The following is a 19,949-nucleotide window of genomic DNA, read 5'->3' as shown; positions in this document are numbered from 1 at the left end:
TATTTGAACCTACAACCTCTTGATATGCAGTCAAGTGTTGTAACTACTGAGGTAAAATCTGGCTTACAGCTGAATTCTCACACACTCTTTGAAACGGTATATCTTTGGAGTATCACCTTAGTGTTGGATAACATGTAAGGTTTTTATTTTATTAATAACGTTTCCAGCTTGTTAATAATAACTCAAAATGTGAGATTGAAAAAGGTGGATTACAAAAAAAATTGACAAAACTTTTCTTGCAACTGTATTTATTATATTTATTTATGAATCACTTGTCTCCCCAGTGACAGGATTGTTCTTTAATCTTTTTACTTCCAAAAAGGGTTGTTCCATTTAGCACACTACCTTTTATAAACTTTAGGCATTCTTAGCAAAACATAGAAGACATCGTAAAAAATATTTACATTGTGTAGCATTTTATGAATGAAACCTTTTGCCACACACACCTTTTATTCAAACTGGTTCATTGAAAATATGAATACAACCAAATCCAAATGTGGGTTTCCCCCAAACTTAGAATTCAATGTTGTGCTGTCTCAAGAGAGCTCGAAATTTAGAGTTTTCCTGTTCCTATAAAGAAAAGGAAAAGAGATTTCAGAGTAGTAATTCAGGATCAAAATGTTATAACCTGGATAGTGGATGGTTGGTACGAGACATAGCACAATCTATTATTGTCATAACCTTTTTTACATTTCTCAGTATTTGATAGACACATCCATCCATAAGCTCAGTTGAACAAGTCTGTAAAAACAAGCCTTTGTGTTGTTAAACTGGACTCTTTTCTTTGTAAACTGACACAATCTTACCTTTACACACACATTATGGGCATGGCGCATCCATAGTTACTTTGGTTTGGGTCACTTCCAATCAAAATCCCCTCAAAAATAATTGCTAATATTTCCGCTGTATCACAACCAATTGTAAAGCCCTCTGCTACATCAACTCACATTGTAAATACCCATTTATTGCAAAATATTATCCACATCTGTTGGGTAGTATTTGGTTGTAGCACATCACCTTATGTTTTTTGTACTGGACTCAGAATCAAATGAAATATTTTTGTTGCTATTTGTAAAAATGTTCTCACTGATCCAACAAACATAAAAGTTCTGAAACTCCTGTAGGAAGCTCTTATCTGAAAGCTCTGGATGTTTGAATAATATTGGCCTGAAACATAACTATACCTTGAGGATTTTTTGTGTTTTTAACATTGAAATGAGTTATTTTGACTCACCATTTTGAGATTGCACTCTTGTAGTTCACCAACACGTTGGACAAGATGGTCATTGCTCTCCTTCAGCTTGTGAATTTTGTGATCAGCACGGTTTTTCACAGATACAAGGATCCCTGTGAAGACATGACAGAGTAGATGTCTAAAATGTATGTCCAATGAACTATAAATCTGTTTTACAGATTTACAATCTTCAAAATGTAAATGTTTTTGTGTCATCTTACATGTGCTGAAACAAAAGACCCCATACATTTGCCATATGCACAAAAAGGTATTTTTTTCACAGATTACTTAGTATATTTATCATACATTGCAGCTCTCATTTTACTTTGAATTCTAGAGACGACAATTACGTATGTTTGAAAAAAAAAATTGTCTAAAATTATCCATTACATACAGCGTATAAACACTATGTTTACAGAATACAGCCCTTACTCAAAAGATCTAACCAATGTCGCCATCATCTGGCAAGTTCAAGGCTCTACTCTAAGGTCAACAACTGGTTTGAACTCAGTATTAGCAAGAAACCGGTCCGTGTATTTTGCGGCCAATGGATTTTCGTTTTAAATTTAGAAAACCAAAATCGGGAAACAAGCTTTTCTCCGATTACCACTTAGAAATAGGAAAACAAAAACGGAAAACAAAAAAACAACCCGTTATTTGATTTGATGTGCTTAAACATGGAAATCGGAAAGTAATATAGTGTGTGGAAATCTTCTTTCTCAATTTTGCGTAGATTTTTATGTTGTGACCCGGAAGTTGCTCCCACAAGCTTGACAGTCACATATTCAGGATGTCAGCAGAGGGCGCATAGGAGAGCAGATGAACGATAAAATTGCTCGCAGAGCAATAGAGCCTCAATGCAAAATTTGATTACATCGGACTGAAGCATGTTTCCAGAGTCTCATCAGCCACCTCACAAAATAAAGAAGGTTCTACCAAAGCCTGTTTAAGGATTTATATATTATATTAGACATATTATACTATACATTCTGTGGTTCTACACCAAATTTTAACATTTTTCTAAGAAAGTCAGCGACTGGATATATTTTATAAATAATTTTAAAGTGAGTTTCTTTGACTTTTGGGGAAATGGGCCATTTAATGAATTTGAAATGTTATTTTTTTAATGGACAATGCAACCATATTCGGAGTCTGTACACACAATCCTCTGTTATAAAAAAAAGATTTGGATTTCAAAGCATCACTTATATATGTATTATTACATTTACTGTCAAATAAAGTACAATCATTAATAAAAACATTAGGTAAAGGTCTTATTCTTACATATAACAATGTGCTTTGAACTGGGAGTCAGGTGGCTGAGCGGTTAGGGAATCGGGCTAGTAATCTGAAGGTTGCCAGATCGATTTCCGGCCGTGCCAAATGACGTTGTGTCCTTGGGCAAGACACTTAAGAGCGTCTGCTAAATGACTAAATGTAATGAACGAACTGTAATAATGGTATCGGTATTGCTTTACATATCTTGTTGTATTCTCTATAAGTACAGTTTAAATTGTATTTTTTGAAGAAAGGTTTTCAAAAAGGTTACCAGACATCTAAATTATAACATCATTCACAAACACAATGCATAACTAAACACAATTCATACCAATCATAGCCTATTTAAACAATGATTTCCTATTGATTACAATGAACCTATTGTTCCATAAGGCTCACATTTTTTAAGATATACATTTTTAGGCTCAAAGTTGATAGTCTCAGAAATTTTTAAGGTCCAATTTTTTAGGGAGCTCAAATTTGAGCGACCTGAATTTCCGAGTCTTTTTGGGTCAGATTTTTTTTCTCCATTGAAATGTATATTCAGATGTTAATTCGGTGTTGTTTACATTTCAATATTAAGTATTCAATTCCTTTTAAAATTCAAAACATTATGTCACTGATTTGCTTTCGTACAAATGGCAGCGCGCCCTCTGCTGACATCCTGAATATGTGGACCAGAGTGACTGTCAAGCTCGTGGGAGCAACTTCCGGGTCACTCCACAAAAATCTATGCAAAATTGAGAAAGAATATTTCCACACACTGTTTTATTTCCCGATTTCCATGTTTAAGCACATCAAAGAAAATCAGATAATGGGTTGTTTTTTTGTTTTCCGTTTTCTATTATCAAAACAAATGGGTCACTTTCCGTTTTTTTTTTCTATTTCTAAATGGTAATCGGGGAACAGCTCATTTCCCAATTTTGGTTTTCTTTTTTGGTTTTGGCCTATTTTTACTCCCACGTATACATAAACCACCTCCGTGGATGCGGGGGTCGCGAGTCACTGGCACCATTATTTTAGGGGTCGTGGGCTGAAATGTTTGAGAACCCCTGCTCTAGGTGGCACTGTTATCTCCTCTGGATATGGTTTTTCGTGATGTTAACATTAATTTGCTAAATGTTTTCTGGTCAAATTTGAATAGCTCTTGGCTAGTAGCTAGTGTGCATTGAATATGTGATGTAATGTTGAATGAACACTACATTTTGTATTGCTTGAGGGAAGCTGAGGTGCAAAGAGAGAGAAAATAAGATGGCAATTTGTTGTTTCATTGTCTTCTGCAGGAGCAAATAAATATAAAAACCCACCCATGAGTTGTGCCTGTTCATGCCCTGAACACATCCGTTACAATGGCATAGCGTTGTGTAATATGGCCTATACATCTTTTTTTCAATCAAAAATGCTCTGCGCTGGTTAGGGGGTACTTGGCTGAAAAAATATTTCACAAGGGGTACATCACTGAAAAGGTTGAGAACCACTGCTATAGAGTATAGATACAATCAGTCTGATTATTATGCTTTGGAAATTGTGTTTTGGTTGTAAAATACCTTAGAATATTCCTTTTGAGAATTATAAGAATGTGCCAGTGATCACAATCCATAGATAATAGTTGTATCCTCACAGTAACTACATTCTCATATATTCTAAATGTATTAATTGAGCAAAGTTGTGTCCTTAGATGAATGACAATCAATTTCTCACCATTAACAATCCTTGCAACTCTCCAGAGTCTAAGGAGAATGAGAAGCCCCATCCCGTCAGACACATCCTCATGGGAGATGAACACTATGTCCAGCACAAATGACACTATCACCACCAGCCCATCAAAGATCTCAAACTTGTGCATGAAGAACTCCAGGCGGTAGGCAAAGATCTTCCCAGCTAGCTCCACCATGAAGAAGGTGAGCAGAGCCAGACTCAAGTAGTGAAATACCTGATAAACAGTTGTTTTGTCGTTTTACTGGAGTGCATTTTTCAAGTTAAAGTTATCAAACTTAAATCACATGTACTGAAATATGGCAATCAGACATTCTTAGTGTGGGAATTAATAATATTAAGTTATACAATAGCCATAAAGTAAAATTATTGATATATTAAATTTGAAAAAAATTGCGCTCTTCTTACCTCAGGGGCTAAGTGCCCATGTTCCAATCTGATAATTGATAAGTCAATCAGCAGTTCGGCCATGACAAAGATTGCATCCAGAATGACAAGGCACACCACAATTATCTGTGAAATAACAGTGGCTTTAAAATGTCAAATACAGGAAATACATTGTGTTTAAACTTAAAAAAAATGTTTTTGATCCAGAGTAACCATAGAGATGCTAATATATGAATTAATTTATAAAGTGAGTATACAAGATTACTTGGGGATTCGAAGGTTTGTGTTAATATAAACACTTTTACTACAAAGAAAATCTACATTTAAAATTGAAATCATTATGAAGAAGTAGATCTGAAGATTAGGGATGGGTATTGAGAACGTTCCCAGTGAACCGATTCCTTGGAATCGTCAGCCAAATTCTTTAACGGTTCTCTGTGCTGTTGCGCATGTGCAAACTTTTATAGTTTATTCAGACTGCAGCAAACATGGCAACTGGGCAGAAGCGTTCTAAAGTTTGGTTGTATTTCACACGATAAAATGACAACAACTCCACTTGTAACGCGTGTAAAAAGTCTATTTTGTCAAAGGGAGGAAATACAACAAGTATGAAGAAGCATTTGAACACACAGCATGGAATTAAGTTACTGGAATGTCATGTGTTCGATACATGCAGCAGCGCAGCTAAAGGCCCTGTCACACCATAACGTTCTGGTCAACGTTCTATGACGTTAGAGGACATTGCTAATCGTCCATGGTCGCTGGAAAAGCGCTAGTATTGCGCCAGAAGAGCATTGTGTGAACGCTGGTGACGCTGGTGATCGTCGGTGATCGGCGGAGAACGCTGGTCCCCCCAAAAAGTTTTTAACATGCACAAAAGTTCTCATGGAGACCAGCGTTTTTAAACGTGCAATTTAAAACGCTGGACACACTGAAGAACTTTTGTGGAACGTTTGACTAATGTTGCACGCGTTTGGTTATCGTTAGTCAGTCGTTACCCTAGCGTTACTTAGTTGTTATTCATCGTTTGCTTAGTTTGCTTTTGGCACACGTCGTCGCGACCCAGTGACACGACATCACACGTTAATAGTTTTCAGGGGTGTCTTGGTTGCTGTTACACGCTCCTCATGCGTCAGTCCCACGCTAGTCATGCGTTATAGTCACACGTTTCGTCATACGCCAGATGTGTCCACTTCGCCCTAGAACGCTCTAAATTGAACGATTAGACCAGAACTTTCTGGTGTGACGGGGCCTTAACGTTCGCGCTTCATCTCTAACTGTCCAAGGTATAGCTAAAGTCCTCCAAAGTGATCACAACCCAGTGTTTCCCACACATAGACTAATTTGTGGCGGTGCGCCACAGAATCAACACCGGCGGCCACATATTGCGCTTCGTGAAACATTTTTTTAACACTATTTCGGTTAAAACACTCAGTGTATTCGTTCAGCTGCATTTCCTTTCCCTACTCTCCCTCCGTCTCTGTCAGTCACGCGTCTTTCTCACATACACACACAGTCACAACTTCAGCACACGTTAGCATGATGCATACATACGCCGTTCTAGTAAGACAGACAGCTATATCAGTAAGCCTTTAGCATTAGTGCCGTAGCTAAAGGTCTAGGAAAGCTGAGGCAACGTTTACGGCAGGCAGCACAGACATATTCCTCTCAGTTTGGTGTGATGGAACCTTCTGAGGCAGCTGAGACCTGAGATTTGGGATAAACATCAAGATTAATTTGTGGAACTATAATGAATGATCAAACATTAGGAATGGCAAAAACTGTCTGTCACCTATAATAACATTACCTGTTATACAAAGAAATACCAATGCTTCATTATAAATGTGTCAAGTAGTGAAAAAAGTATTGTATTCAATACCAGTTTACAAGCTATTACCAAGTTAGTGGCGCCATCCAGATTGTCCACATCCCCGCATAGTTGGGGTGTGTCAGGTCTTAAAGTCCCAAGATATGGGCGGGGGGGGGGGGGGGGGGGTGGATTTCAGCAGGTATGAATAACAGTGTTGTCAAAATCCTACTCCCCTTCGAGCAGTGGGGGCAGGACTGTCCGACCCCCAACACGGATTATACAAATAGTTTGATTTAAAAGACCAAAAAGGTAGAGGGGGACAGCCTTTAAGAAAGAAAGTGATTCCCCATTGATCTGTCACAACAGAATTTTGATTTGGGGCACGAAAGTCTTGAAATTTGAGTGAGAATGTCGCCCGGTAGACCGCATGGTATTAGGCGCCAGCCATGTCTTCACGTCATGTCACAAAGTTCATAATTTTACAGTTTTACAGTCAAATCTACACCCAAAAAAGGAAGCTTTCAAGAGATATGTGAATTCTGCTTTTTGCACCTAAAATACAAATGTGAGCAAAGGCAGCAACCGCTATTGAATCAACAGACATGCAATTTACTGTAGCTAACAGGGGAAGATCACAAACAACAAAAATCACCATTTAATTTAAATTAGCAAGAACAATAGACTAATACAATAACAGGCTTAAATTAACTGACAACATAAATTATACGACTTACAGTCTCAGGGACGCATACCCACAGCCTAGTAATTATCTTCTAACTTACTATATACAGTGCTTTGTTTTAGTAACTATTTATTTGTATAAGAGGTAATGTTATTATAGGTGACAGACAGTTTTTGCCATTCCTGATGTTTGATCATTCATTATAGTTCCACAAATCAATCTTTATGTTTATCCCAAATCTCAGGTTGGCTGTGACAGCTGCCTCAGATGGTTCCATCAGTGTTGTGCTCAAATCCAACTGAGAGGAATATGTCTGTGCTGCCTGCCGTAAACAGCCCTGACGTTTTTTTTTCCTTCTACCTTTGTTAAATATATCGTTTATGTTTTTTGTTTAAAATAAATTTGATGGAACCAATCAAAATGTTATCATTTATTAGATGTTTTTCAATATCCATTCACAAAGGGAAGGTCCAGGCTTGAATTATCAGGTACTAAAAGAAGCACTGTATATTGCAAGTTAGAAGATAATTACTAGGCTGTGGGAAGCAAGATCTATAAAACGATATGATTGTCAACACAAAACAGTTGTGTGCTAGGTCAAAAAGAGCGTTAATCTTGAGAAAAAATGTACGCCGTTAAAATGGGATTGCATTAACGCCGTTAATAACACATTGAACTGACAGCACTAATGGTTATGTATGTGACCAGTAACATTTATTTGAATTGTATAAAATATCCTGGAAATGTTCTAATCAAATTGCTGGACAATTCTCTGAATAACCTGGTCAGTTATACTATGCAGTACCCATGATGCAAGAGCAATCACATGAGCAAGATTACAAGTAAGGTTTTCTTGATATTTACTAAAACATTCTTAAAGTTGAGACTTATTGAGAAATATCTCAAATGCAATGAGCCATGATCCAAATCTCAAATGCAAATAGACATAATCCAAGTAAGAACTGTCACTTTATTTATACATTGCAATATCCTTTTGCAAAAGCCATTCTTAAAGTCCTTTGTTAAATGTATCTACAGGATTTGTTATAACTTATGTGATCTCAATAGCTTTTGTTCTTTACTCTGTCCCAGTTTGGCATCAAACTGCTCTAATTATGTTTAGGTTGGGACACTGAGGTGGCTAGAAGGAAGTAATTGTACCCTAGCTTGAATATTAGAATATCTATAATCCCTCTTGGTGGTGATGTGTTTATGTAGCAATGAATGTTACCTGGAAATTATTGGAGCTGTACAGTCTTCGCATTGAATCTTGGAAGGTAAGTCCTTGAAATCGTCCCGTAGCTGGGCCCAGCTCCTCACTCGCCTCATGCAGTTCTTCATCCCATTTTACACCATGATCGTCGCCCACAACTGTAAAATGTCTCAGGAACCGTGTCATAGTGCTGTGGAAGGAGGAAATTATGAAAGACAGTAACCTATTTAAGAAATTTTCAATTATTTGTGTGTAAAACGATTAACAAATTGCATGAGAAAACAGTCATCTGATGTATGTAATTTATGTAATTTGAAATAATTTAGCAAATGTTACAAGCTATAACGGTTAATAACGACAATGATAAAGCTTATCACTTTTAATTAGTCTCACTGGATGAAAAGTACAACTTTTAAATTGTGGTTTTAATATAGTGAACTGGTTCCACATATTTTGCCTTCCAGCAGCTAATCTGGCGTAACAGTGGCTGCAAACAGGTTACTGTAACTTCCTGGGCTTTAATCACGCTGGGGCAACAACATGTCTCTGTTGCAACAAATGTATGACTGTGACTGTGATGATCAAAACTGTAGCAAATTAAATTTAAAATATGCTCAACTAGTGAGGGTACAATTTCTGTGTGCATGCATTTGTTGTAGATGGGTCAATTTTTTTACTTACATTTTACCACTGATATTTCTGTATGTTTTACACCTCACACCACGACTGGGAACTGTGTCTGTATTGATGTGTACCCTGGCTTGCCAATTGTTAAGCAGGGTCAACTTTGTTGGAGAAGATATCTACTTCAGTCATGTACCCTACGGATAATGGCTGCCTACTGGTAAAATATATATTTTTTTATTGAATACACTTTTTGACAGATAATTTCCCTTCTCTAAGTAAAAAATAACTAGTTAACCGAGAATTGTGCAAAGTCACTGCTTAGAACCCTTATTCACCCTAAGATGCGGTCTCGTGGCACTTAAGAGGTGACCTGACACCTTTCCTGTATATCTAGATTGGAGGAAAGACACTCGCCTGATTTAGCACTGACATACATCACTCAGAGGCCAGTCAAAGTTAGCAATCGCTGGGGTAATTCCTCTCACTTTAATCGTTAGACTGCACAGATATTTGGCCACATACAACTTCCTTTGTTGGTGGGTTTTGTTAGCATATTTCATGTATTTGTAATCCTAGTCATAAGGAGAAGTGAAGATGGTACAATATCTTGCAATATCTGCCAAATCATTCTGACTTGCAAATTTATGCTAAACCTAAAAGACTACAATATATGTAGGTAAAAAGAAATTGTGACTGTATGGCCAATTGCTAAATGGGTGCTTCAAAAACAGTAGTTTAACCCCACATGACTAGACAAATTACATATCTAAAAAGACACAAACCTGTCTGTACAAGATTTGACAGTTACTAAAACCCAGAACCCCAACCTTGGAAAATATCTTAAGGTTACAGGTAACTGAACTGACCTTGAGAGCATTTGCAAGAAATAATTAGAGAAATGTCCCAAACTCATGGTGTGGAGGCTTACAAGAAGGCTCCAAGATGCAATTGCAAAGCACTTTTACAAAGTATTGAAAAAATCATCTGAATATGAAAGTAAGATACTTCTCTTAGTAAAATTCTAAACATTTATAAAATAATGTGTCCTTGTGGATTGTAGATTTGTGGGCAAAAGGGCATTACATATATTTTAAAGTTAATCTACTCATCAAAATGTGAAGGAGCCAATAAGGTTCGACCCGTCAGAGTAACCGACTTTAAAGAATAAAGCGATGGATATGTTACCTGAGTAGACAACTTTAGATCTCGGACGAAAAAAGATTGGATAGTCCACTTCTTTAGATTGGCGAGAAAGGCTTTTAAATTGGCACATCAAAGGTACTTCGTACCTGCTAATGTATTTAGCACTTTTGGACTGGAGTTTACAAAAATGGTTAAATATCCTCCTTAGCACGGGACCCAAGCTCCGCCTGCATGTGCAAGCCCTTTCCTACAGGAAGCGTGTGGCCAATTTCCAGCCTAAAATGTTTCTTTTGACTGTCCGTACTTCGTTGGGAAGTACAGTTTAACTGTTGTAAAAATGTGGACAACTGTTGATGCTCTCGTACTTGCAAATTACGTCGTTTCTTGCTGTGGTGGTTCAAAATGATCCAACAAAAGTCTAGATTGAACACTGAATGCACAGTAGCTACTTACAGCCTTTCGGTACCGCAGTGGCGATTTCTTTAAGACTGCAAGGGAAGCTCGGCTTCAACTTCCTTAACATAAAAAAAAAAATCATGGTTAGATATTTACTATTGTGTTAACATTTTAAATGCTTTAGAACACGTTCATCGAAGACGAGTTCGTTCCGAATCAGCCATCAGAATCAGAATCAGAAGGGATTTTATTCGCCATGAATGTTTGCACAAACAAGGAATTTACTTTGGCAGGGAGATGCATACATTAAACATATAGAAATATTGAAACTTAAATATGTGGACTAACTATACAAAAGGAGCAAAGTCTAGCTAAAACTAAGGGGGGTCTAGCTATTACTAAGGAGAATACAAAATAAAATATAAGTAGTCATAATTTACAATCTAACTTTTTTTTTTTACAGATAGTGCAAGAGAACGATGCAATAGTGCATTGGCATCACTAGGGAGGGGCTAGCAGGTGCTTCAGCACCCCCAAGAAAGACCAAGGCACCCTGATAGCACCCCCAAAAATATTGCTAATTTATTAATAGTGTAACGAGCTGAGTTATTGTGTTCCTGTTATTGTCAGTCAATCGGTTAGACGAATGTTTACATGTGTTTGTGTTATGCACTAATGTTCTCAGCAAGGTTGATGTGGTTCTGTTGTTGAGACCCATGGGGGGGGGGGGGGGGTTGTCTCGCGAGAGGGAGGGGACGACCGGGAGTGGGAGAGAGCGGGGTTCGGGTGGTTTTGGTGAGCAAACTAGAGAAATGCACGGCGTGGTCACGACAACAGTGATCAGAATTCATCTGTTCTGCCTAAATAAATGCATGGAAGTCGCAAACCATTCCTCGCATCTAACACTGCAGCATTGAGGCGAAGATTACATTTGTATTCAAGCCCGGAGTGGGTATCGGCAGAATTCACGGTGGGCCGCTCTGCCCGCTCATTAATTGGTCCAGCAGATCGCCTGCTTTCTCTTTTGTTCTTTTTCACACACCGAATAAAACGATGTGTTGAGTTACGGTGTGACTGATAAGTAAGCTAATAGGCTATACTAGGTTTTAATGTAAATAAACGCATGATCAGAACGTGGATTCAAAAGTGTCGTTTTCAGTTGTCGTGCATGCTCTCTTTCTCAAACACAAGTGCGTACCAAGTTTGTTGCCACGGAGACAACCCTAAACAATCATGTATTGTTGTGAAGTTATCAAGATTAAGCTGATGTAAAAAGAATAAAATGGATGGGAAAAGTAGCCAAAAGGAACTGAAAAAGCCAGGCAAAGAAAGACATTTCTGTCACTTCATAAATCTAGGTTCCTGCAAGGGTAGGAAAAATGTTTTCTCAAAAGCCCTGAATCTTTGAGGTACAAATTTGGGTTGTAATTTCCGGAAAATATTACAATATGAGTCCAACGAAATGTTATATTAGCCTACAGAAAGCTCTAAAAAACTATTTTGCACAGATATTAATGAAAAAAATTGCGCTCGAGCGCTATGCACGCTCGCATTCATGTGAAGTTCCGAATTCACCTTGCATCAAAACCTTGACTATAGGTTCTAGGTTCGGGTTAAGCCCCGAACCTAGTTGTTACGTTGTTCAACGTATGGCTCCGCCCCTGGTGGGGGATGGGCTGGCTTTGGCCATTACACTGCCGGGCTGAAAATGGGTCCCACTCCGGCCCAGGCCGCTTAGATATTATTTATATAGGCTATATATAGAATTGCGCAGCTCCCGCTGTCAATGATCTAGCACCCCCTTAGCACCTGCATTAACAATTATCTGGCGCTGCCCCTGGAATCAGCTGTTTCAGGTCGACTCCTGACTGATATACTTCTCATACATTCCCGTAGTTCCACAGTGCATTTCCCTGTTGAAGCTCAGCTTCCATGGACTTCGCTTTGAACAGTTTTTTTCAGTGCTTCGAAACTATACGGTCATTGGATAAGTTCTGCGATTATGTCCCGCCCAGGACGCTCAGCGTCTCTGAGGGTGAATGGAGGAGTGGGCTGGCCTGGATGCTGGGCTTCCACGTGATGATTGGAGGGTCTGTCGAAAGACATCTCCTTTTGATTGACAGTAATTATGTACTATAAAAAGTCACCGAAGCTATTCAAGCTCAGTCCCATCACGGATTCTGCATAGTCGTAGTCGAAAGAGCTGCTGCAACCTATTTCTTGGTATTTACTTGGCGAAATTGCTAACCAATTTTCATCATACATTTCATACAATTATACACCACGGTCCTTGTTTGAGTTTAACCTAATTTCCACCTTTCCTCCTACGAGATTAATATTGTTTTCTTTCATCGTTCATTCATTCATTAATTCAGTAGGTTAGGCTAGTGTCGTAGGGGTGAACTAGCCAGTGAACTTGGAACGTTTTTAGGATGTAGGCCGACAATGAGCTTCCCCTCTTTGAAAGACCAGCAGCCGCCACTGCGTGACCGTTAGTTTGAAGTTAAGATATTCAGAGAGGCAGAGCGTCGTGGACGTCCATATGGACGTCAGGGGCGAATCTAGGTTCCCACTTTTGGGGGGGGGCTAAGCCCCTACATAAAAAATATTATTTTTGCTGTGACCCAGCAAAACTAGGGGGGTCTGGGGGCATGTTCCCCCAGAATAATTTAAAAAATATATCCTTTTAAATAGTCTCCTCTAGTGGGATTAAGGAAGATAAATTAACAAATTTGGATTTAAAATATGAATAATATGAATATAATTTTTTTATTTGGGGGGGCTAATTAAACTTTTGCCCCTCCAAAATAGGGCTAGATACGACCATGATGCACGTCTTCGCTAGGGGGAGTTTTCGCATGGACGGACGGCGATGGCTGCTTGATCTTTGCATAGATGGACGGACGGCGGTGCTGTTCAGAGCAATAGTATGAACCTGCAGAGCCAGAGACCCCGGAGAACTGCAGCTTCAGGACCGCAGTTCTAGGACCCTTACAGCGCCACCTAACAATGTCACTAGATCGCAACAGTATTGAATGGTTTGCGAGAGGCAAAAAACAAGGAAAACTCTGGCATATGTGATGATGTTCGATGAGACAATTATATAGAAAGGATATGTTAGAAAATATGTTCGAATAATAAACATAGGATAATTAAAGAAACTAAAATCACATAAAATTAGGAACAAATGTACATATTCCATAGGTCTCAAGATCCACTGTAATTTGATAAAATGACATGAGCAAATTAAGGATAATAAAATAGCCTAAAGAAAAGGTGGAAAATATATCAATGTGGACAGATGTGATGCCTGGAGTGACTTTAAAACGTTTTCTGGGACTACAGAGAACCAATGTACACCCTGCAACATGGGCCTTCAGGACGATTTATACTACTTCGACTCTGTTACGGATGTACGGATTGGTTGAATTTATAGTACTCCGAAGGCTGTGGGTGCTGAAAAAAAATCCCTGCCAGAAGAGTAGGTGGCGCTGCGATGCTAGCTAGGTTATCAAAAAGTCGGAGCATATTTACAAATTATCCGTGTCATCAATAAAATAAGCACATTTTCAGCAACTACACTTCCCATTTCTCATTACATTTTAATTCTAATGCTGATTTACATATACTGTTTAGCTGAAATATGAATTGTTAATTTACAGCAATGGCAGTCAAAGGATTCTGTTCGTCTTGTTGGTCACGGCAACCCCGCCCGGACCAATACGGACCAATCACAGCCAAGGGATATCTGTAAAATGACGGACGGACAGTCAGGAAAATCAGGAGGTGCATGTAGAACTTTCCGAGGGGCTCAGAGAGGGCGTTCCTCGTCAGAGAGGGCGTTCTTTCTGTCCGTCTCTGTAAAAACGAAGAAGTATAAATCGGCCTTTAAGGATTGGGGCCAAAGTCAACAAAGCATTATGTCGTGAGAATATAACCACATCTGTTGGGAATACAACTACTAAACATGAGTCAATCCTTGATTCATACTGCAGATAATTAAATTTCACACACACACAGGGTCCTGTCTTCTCCGCGGTCAAAATACTCATGCAATGTACATATTCTGTGATTCATTTAATTATTTTATTCTATGCTCTATTATACATAAATATCAAAGTTATCTGAGGAAATTTAAGTTCAACTCTAATCAGTTATACTTTATTTTATTTAATGTCATCCTCACACAAAAAAAACACTTTGTGTGATGTGGGATGGATGGGGCTGCATGAGGATGCTTCCTTTGGTGTGGATGGGCATGCTAGATGATGTTTTGTATTGGACATGACCCAAAACATTGACCACATGTCAGTGGATCAGATCATCTTTCATATACCAGTAAATACTGCACATGCCTGTGTGCATGCTACATTTTGGATGTGTCTGACACCACAAAGTTCTGGAAAAGTGAAGTTATATATTCTATTTGCTATGGCTTTTGCAGTCACTCAATCTCAACCACAAATGTGTAACGTTAGAGAGGCAAGACACAAGGTTGACTCTCAGGGCAGATTCAAGATATACATTGTTTATTTTGAACAATTGTCAAACAATGACAATGACCCCTTCATATCACTACATCTAAACCTCCATATCAACTTCCATAAAACTTCATCCTTCAATGAGAGACAGAAGCAGAAAAGAAAAACTAATTTAAAATATAGCTGCAAGCAGCGATGCGGGTTCCTCCGCAAAATGGCAAAATATTATACAAATGTACATTGTAGAAGGTCAAGAGTTGGACAACAAGAGAGCAAAACAACTTCATGCTGGGCCAACGACAATAGGTTAAATAGGGATTTGAACTCATGAGCGTAAGGTTACAAGGCAGCCTCTCTATCCTCTCTGCTACACACCAACTTTTGAAAAGGTAAGAGTAGAAAGGGCAAAGTATTAGCTTTGGTCAGCTTTGGGACAAAGGTGAAGAAGCGGTTGACATTTCAAAGCGGAATTGCATGAAATTGCGCATGGTATTTCATAATGATGTCATCCTGTTTAACTAAACAGATATTCAAATTTAAGAAAGGCTAAAAGACTGCGGCTGGATTCAAACCTGCAACCTTATACTTTGCATGTCACTGTCACAGTCCATTAAGCTATTCTCAATGTTGAATATTGGCATGTTCAGTTACTGTATAAAAAAGTACGCTGTTTCTTCTGTGGTAAGAGTTGTTAGATTCAGCCAAAGTTTAAACTACTCAAATTCAATTATATTTTGACATGCCAACGTGAAATTGTTAATGGTACTTCAGAGTGATGTCATCTTGAACCCAATAAGGTTTGAAAACCATCAGTCAAAATGATTTATTGACACAAAGATATTGAGGCAATGTGGACATTTACATAAATACACCCCTTTCTGACCTTTTGTATTACATTCCTCATTCCATTTCACCCTATATAAAAATACACCTGCTCGCACACTATCCCCCAATCCATGCCGTTTAGCTCCCTCCCAGCACAAGTCAAGCCAAAGCAGAAATGCTGTAGTGGACGCATGAAGTTTAGACGTCAACCAAAAATTGCCTCCCACAATCAAAACACATTAATCGCAACACTGTTTCCAGAAATTCTCAAAGATGGCTGAAACCGCTTTCCAGAACCACAGTCATCTTACAATCAAGAAAAGCCTGATTGGCAAAAGATCTATGGCACAGCCCATGATCATCTCCTTACCAACATAACTGTATAAAGGCCGACTCTCAATCCCCATTAAACTACACAACATGCACTCTCAGGGTGACCAACAAGATTATTTTAACTAACAACAATATTACAAACATCGAACTGAACGAACGCAACAACTGAAATCCCTTGCATAGCTGTTGAAACCAAACTATTTTCCACAAGTCTTGGCGTTTTTTGACATGCCGCACTGCATGCTGGGTACCCAAAAGCACTGACGCTGATGATCTAGCTGTGCTCTGACTGCGTGATATGAAGAGATGCTAGTGACGCATTAAGGTCTCGGAGTCTCCTGAAATGGAACGCGTCTTTCTGCCTTGAAGCTGCGTGTGCATCATCATCAAGACCCCATGTATATGTCAAGATAACATCCAAGCTAACAATTTCGCCAAATCTGACTGCAGCTTTGTATACCATATGTACTGTGTTATGGTTGTTTGAGTTAAACAACTTGCTTAACGAATTCAATGGCTGTTAAAAGTCAAATCCAACTATAAATTTGTAAAAGAGAGTTCCAATCAAATCTGAATAATTTTTTAACCTAGAGGTTTAAAAGACAACCTTTGCCTAAACTGACATGCACCAACTCAGAGAACTGAGTTTCAACATCCATTTACACATTTTGTCTCTATTTTTTACTCTACTCCTAAGGCATAACTATGTTTAACTTAATGTCTGCGCCTCTCTGTCACCAACTGTCTCTAGAGTGGGGGGTGGGGGCTTCACAGGGTGTCTACAGGTGTAAACAAGTTAAATTCAAGACTTTTTAAGACCTTTTAATACCCCTTCCAATTGAAATTAAAGACCAAATTTAAGATGGAAATACAGATCAAAAGTGGAAATATACAGTAATCTTTCCTAACACTGATGTCTGTTCAATATGAACAGTATGGTAAAATGACAACAATCGTTTGAGTTTAAGAACATTAACTAAATGTGTGTAATGCGAAAGGATAACACAAAAATTTAATTGCTGTCCTAAATTATATTTTTTATTACACAATGGTGGAGCAGAAACTAGTAATTCCATGAATCCCATGGAAACAAAGGCAAATGTGTGAGATGTACTGATGTGGAGCACAAATCATCCAAGAAGCAGTACTCTTGAGTGGTTTTATTCAGATGACTAATCATTGGATTCAGGTCAAAAGTCTATAATTGAACTGGTTTCATTACTTAAGACACTAACAGTCAGCAGCTTGGCATGCTGGGACATGAAAAGGATTAAAAATGTAGACTTTCATCAAAGTAAAAAATGCTGATTTGTTCTTTTTCATAAATATTCTCAAAAAAGCAGTCTGCAGAGCTACTGTGTCTGTGAGGTGACTGTCTGTCTCTGGAAGGGCATGCAGGGCCTGCAGGCAGGGGCAAGCAGTCAGGGCAGGCCAGCTGGATGAAGCTGTCCTGGGGTCAGGGCTGAAGAGAAGCTGTCCAGTTAGAGGGGGGTAGTCCAGCAAGGGATCTGTTTTTCCCCCAGCATCCTCTGTTGAACTCTGTTGAGCAGGCCTCTGCATGACCCTCCAGACCTGTAAAAGTGAAGAAAGGATCCATGTCAGTTGTGAAAAATGAAGCTTTTTACATCTACACTTGACTTGACACAAAATACAGTTTTGACTGTGAAATGCAGTGGCATCACTTGAACTTGAATCCAAATGTGTTGAACTTATGGAGACCCGGCCATGCAGTCACTCCAAACATTTGGCTCGATTCCAGGCTCTGGCAAGAGTATTTAGCCCTAAACTGGTCAATATACACATCTGACCAAAGACCAGCTCGACCTTTACCTGTAAACAGTGATTCTGACTGTCAGAGACCAGAGAAACTAGCCTGGCTAACGTAGGTCGCTTTATCAGGCAAATGACAAATGAAATAGGCTTGTTTTGAAAGATCCTACATACTGGCTATCTTCAGAAGTCTCTTGTCTACAAAAATCAGCCATTCCTGACGTTTTAGGAGTAAAATTGAATACACTACAATATTGTTTACACACTGCCAGTGAGCGAGCTGAATCTGTCTCTGAGGTTAAGTCAAAACAATGTACCCCCGGGACGCAGTCTCACTCCACTTGCAAGTTTTCCACAAATCACAAAAATAATCGGAGCATCTGGCTACAAGCACAATTCCCACATCTCCTAAAGGCTGCCCTCCTCGAGGTTTGGTAACAAACACATTTTTGGTGTCCACCGAACTGTAAAATGGTGAATCCTGTCCTTCAGCAGCTTCACTGGCTCCCGGTCAAAACCACTACAAGATTCTGCTCCTCACCTTCAAGGCCCTCCACAACCTCGCCCCTCCATACATCTGTGAACTCCTACACTTCAACACCCGCACTCTCCGGTCCTCCTCTTCCACTCAACTTACTGTTCCACCCGCCCGTCTGGTTACCATGGGGTCCAGGGCATTCAGCCGATCTGCCCCCCACCTCTGGAATGCCCTCACACCTGTCATTCGTAACTCCGACACTCTTTCCACATTTAAGACCCATCTAAAAACCCATCTTTTCAAACTGTCATATTTCATATAATTCATTGTCTACCACACATCTCACCACCCCTGTGTAAATTGTTTTAATGTGTCTTGTTCTTGTTTTTTATCATTGTTGATTTTGTTTTTTAACTATGCCCTGTAAGGTGACCTTGGGTGCTTTGAAAGGCGCCCTCAAATAAAATGAATTATTATTATTATTAACTTATGAACATGACGCGACCAAAACATGGCTGCCGCCTAAGCCAATGCGGTCTCCCTGGCGCATAGGCCTATTACAAAGACTTTCACGAGCCAAATCAAAATTCTGAGCCGACAGGTCTTTGGGGAATCGCTTGTTCTCCTAAAAGCTGCTCTCCTCTACCTTTCTGATGAATTTGCCGAGATGCTACATGATTCACTGATTACACAGGGAAAAACAAGCTACTTTTCGAGTTCGGTTTTCCGTCACTTCAAACTCACGATTTAAAGGTCTCAAAGTGCTCAAACCTTCACTATAATTCAAGAGTAGTGTACTTTCACAAACCCAATCATTGATTCTAGCTTAAAATTTGTAAAAATAGGACTTACCGAACGTGGCTGCCTCCAACACGGCTTTCAGGTGATTCCAGTTGAAAACAACAATGGCCGCCAAAAAATTATTTATATTTGTAACGGCGAGCTGGGATTGGAAGCGAAATGAGGGTGAGGGTGGGGCTTGGTCAGCACACCATTTCCAGAAAGGATGTGTGTGCGTTTTTCCCTTCTCGTGATATTTTCAGGCATTTAGCCTACTCATATTGCATTCATTCATTAATAAAGAACCCCCTTTGAATGTTATTCTAACAATGACGTTACCGGCAGTAGCTATCGCAGATTGAATCGCGATTCAAATAGTACCATCTGCTAACTGAAAATATGCCCCCAACAACGTAAATAAGCTTGACATTTGTTTAGGGGAAAATCCCTCATTCATAAAAAGCTCAGTGGTAGCGATCATTGTCAGTAACAACGCAAAATAGCCCTGTGTGGAGAAGCTGCCCTGGTAAATTGTACTACTACAGTACAGTACTAGACTGTGTTAGTTTGGTAGCAATTGCGTTGGTTGAATTCGATTTAACGTTCCATTGTACGGTTTAGGCTGAAATTAATTATTTTCATGAACAGATTGACAAAGTTCAGGCAGGGGCAATGGAGTTTAGGTTAGTAGTCACTAGTCAGAGAGTTTCAACTATTGAAAGACTTGAATTCAGTAAGGGTAATGCTGAACATGTGCCACCGTTTGATTTCCTGTAAACAGCTGGGCCTGTAGAGA

General features: G+C 39.1%; 1 protein-coding gene across 2 annotated transcripts; it reads right to left on the bottom strand.

Moving 5' to 3' along the window:
- Positions 1–231: 231 nt before the first annotated feature.
- On the bottom strand, positions 232–14,452 carry hvcn1 (hydrogen voltage-gated channel 1). Of its 2 annotated transcripts, XM_084706086.1 has the most exons (7): positions 14,147–14,452; positions 10,544–10,605; positions 8,339–8,510; positions 4,637–4,741; positions 4,214–4,445; positions 1,235–1,347; positions 232–570 (listed from the first exon to the last, which is right to left on the bottom strand). In XM_084706086.1, the coding sequence occupies exons 3-7, from the start codon at positions 8,504–8,506 to the stop codon at positions 514–516; spliced, it is 675 nt and encodes a 224-aa protein (XP_084562212.1). In that variant the 5' UTR covers positions 8,507–8,510; positions 10,544–10,605; positions 14,147–14,452; the 3' UTR covers positions 232–513. The 2 variants fall into 2 exon arrangements, with proteins under 2 accessions (XP_084562212.1, XP_084562211.1); XM_084706085.1 differs by lacking the exons at positions 10,544–10,605; positions 14,147–14,452 and adding an exon at positions 10,133–10,533.
- Between the last annotated feature and the right edge of the window lie 5,497 nt (positions 14,453–19,949).

This window comes from Hypomesus nipponensis, chromosome 9, assembly GCF_054491055.1.
Source record: "Hypomesus nipponensis isolate SF chromosome 9, ASM5449105v1, whole genome shotgun sequence".
NCBI classification, from domain to species: domain Eukaryota; kingdom Metazoa; phylum Chordata; class Actinopteri; order Osmeriformes; family Osmeridae; genus Hypomesus; species Hypomesus nipponensis.
This window is presented reverse-complemented; position numbering and strand designations above follow the sequence as displayed.